The 2,921-nt window shown below is 34.4% G+C and overlaps 1 protein-coding gene across 1 annotated transcript in view; it reads left to right on the top strand.

The window, feature by feature from the left end:
* The first annotated feature begins 1,466 nt into the window (after positions 1-1,466).
* Positions 1,467-2,921, top strand: part of LOC111405185 — a 1,685-nt gene continuing 230 nt past the window's right edge. Inside the window, exons 1-2 of the mRNA XM_023033962.1 lie at positions 1,467-2,334; positions 2,530-2,917. Of these exons, the coding sequence (XP_022889730.1) occupies positions 1,627-2,334; positions 2,530-2,917 (1,096 nt within the window). The 5' untranslated portion in view covers positions 1,467-1,626. The remainder of the gene's footprint in view (positions 2,335-2,529; positions 2,918-2,921) is intronic.

Here is a 2,921-nt window from a genome sequence, read left to right as displayed (position 1 = left end):
AATTTTGAACTTTCTTCTTTATTTATTACTTGAATATTTCAATGCACCCCAAACATGCATTTTCCGTCTCGTATGGTCAAATTCACGAAAGCTCAAAACTCCAACTTCTCGTTTTCTTCCACTATCATCTATGTAGCTCATGTCCAGGAATTAAAAAATATATATACGAAAAAGGAAAGTGAACCCAAATCAATAATAATCAATACAAAATTACTCGATATACTAATATAAAAACTCCCTATAATTGTCTAGATAAGTGTAAGAATTACAATTATCAGTCGCTGTTGAATTTGAAATGAATTTGATAGCTGTTGTGAAGCAAGGATGAGTCATATCTATTGAGATGTCTCAACAAACCAAGAGGAGGTGATTAATTTAAGGTCCACCTTCTTTTTCCCTTTGCTTTCAATTAATATTTTGAAGCTCAAGTGGAGGTGTGAGGTCCATATCTATGAACTAACACCAAGGAATGCAAGAACTCAAGATTCAATATCGAAGCCTTTTTCATTTCTTTAATTTTTTTGATTTACTACAACTTTCTTTTATTTCGAAAGGCTGTCCAATAATGAACATGGAAAAGATATCGAACATATATGCCAACACTGACGAAAATTATTTTTCTTACATATTTATGACATCCCTCTTCCGGTACTGATCCACCAATATACACACAGCATATACTGATAGACGGTTGTGTGCTACATATAGTTTCAGATAGATCTTTATCCATTCGTTGGAAAATTTTCCTACAAGCCTAATTCTCTACTTTTGAAATATAATTTTCTGGGACTGAAGTCCAGTTTCTGTATTTTTGTGCTGTATAGTAGTTAATTTGTATGAAATCTGTTGAATTTTAACCCTATCCGTAAATTCATTTTGTTACTGAGATTATGGAGATACCTGAGTAAGGTTAATGCAGGGCGTGTTTAGTACGCAAACTGCATAGATCTTAGGTCCCCATTTGACCCCATTAAATTAAATTTCATTTTTCTCTCTTCTATTTTTAATCACACAATCTTCCATAAAATAATATTACACGTAAATCGAAAAATTTTCCTTATTTTTCAACCATCCGTTCTCCAAAAAAAATATTATTCCATCCATTATATTTTGAAATAATGGGGGCTAGATTTTATCTTAAATTTTTTTCTTCCTTAATACTGTGTACATTTGGAAATGGAGTTACAATTGACAATTATGTTGTCCCAAATAAATGCTTATGATCGATTGTTTGAAGGTAAGTTCTTCAGTATAATTATTGGATAAACTGTACTTTCATCATAATTAGTACTGGTTGTAAAAGTATATCAGAGAAATAAGGATGTTTAGATTGATAAGGATATACATCAGCAAATGGAGTTAATACCAATTGAACATTAAAATAAAGAAAATATAAGTTGTACATTTCACTGTACCTTTAAATATATGTAAACCAAATTGAGTGGCTATATTAGCCAATTCCGAGTTTCTCAGGAGTAAGGTTTAACTTCTAGTATATTTAGTATGTCTGAACAATTGTCACCACAAAAACCTCTGTTTTCTCTTTTCTTTTGGGTCTCTAAGCATGATTTTAGACCATTTTAATGCAATGAGCGTGTCTTTGACAGAGCTGAATCGACGACGACCATGAAGGGAAATCAGAACGGAAAATTATGTCTTTCAAATAGTTTGGGGAGGCATGCAGTTCCCCTGGATTTCAAAACGAACTTAGATCGTATAGTATTTGGGACAAAAGCCATGGATGAACTTTGTAACAGTTCAAAAATTTTGGAAGATTTTGCCAATGACAGCAAATATGGAATTATAGATACTCTGGTGAAGGAAAATCTGAATGGATTCTTGTTTCATCTAAGTGATTGTGAGAGGGATGGAGTTCTATCGGCTTTAGATGAAACTTATCGTAATGAAAATGAATACAGAGATTCCGATATTCCATGTATCAATGCTTCAGAAATGTACAAGACAGATACAAATTTATATGCTGATGATCATGTTTCGGAATATGAACTGCCTGAGCTGATAGTATGCTACAAAGAAATGAACTGTCATGTTAAGGACATATTTATTGATGAAATTAGGTATACAGAGGAGAAAATGATGATGGAAAGCTATAAATCTGCCTCAGAAATTTCTTTTGGCAAGGACACATCAAAGGAATGTCGCCCCAGTGATTTAACACAGATAGGTGAAGCAAACTGCGGTGCAACTGGCAAGGTCGAAACTGATGTTTCAGAAGAAGGATGTTTGAAAAATAGAGCACCTCCCGTGCAAGAGTTTGGAGCATGGAGTTGCCTCAGGTCATTTCTCCACGACGTTCCAACACTGCCTGGTCAGGTTAGTGTCCAAAAATCTACATGGAATCAACTGTGCATATCAAATGTTCCCACAATTGGAAAAATCTTGGGAACTTACTATAGCCAACTGATAATAATAGTATAATTGTTCCCTTGTCTTTTATAGATAGATGCTTGTGGCTATGAAATTATTTAGACAAAGAAAAACTAACTGTTGTAACTGTTTGCTGGGCAGATTCCTTCTGGAAATTCAATTTCAGATAATCCTTCTGCAATATTAGGGGAAACAGAACCAAATAAAGGAGTTCAGTGCATAAGCAGAAAAGAGAATATTGAAAATCCCAGTGCACAATCCTTTAACCACAAGGATATGAGATACGAGGACCAGTCTCCCAATGGCCGTGTTCAATTCATTAGCAGCGAAGACAGAAGTATTAAAAATGAAAATGATCAAGTCCTTGACGCACAAAATGTTCATGATCATGATCATGATCATGAGCAGCATGAGCTTGGGAAATCTTTTAGCATTTCATTCATTTCCCAAGTTCAATGTGATGAGGAAGAGTCGAGCTTTTCCACAGCAGATGTTACTACTTATTCAGGGCCAATAGCTTATTCCAGGAGCCT

The sequence above is a fragment of the Olea europaea genome, chromosome 1 (genome assembly GCF_002742605.1).
Source record: "Olea europaea var. sylvestris chromosome 1, O_europaea_v1, whole genome shotgun sequence".
NCBI lineage: Eukaryota > Viridiplantae > Streptophyta > Magnoliopsida > Lamiales > Oleaceae > Olea > Olea europaea.
This window is presented reverse-complemented; position numbering and strand designations above follow the sequence as displayed.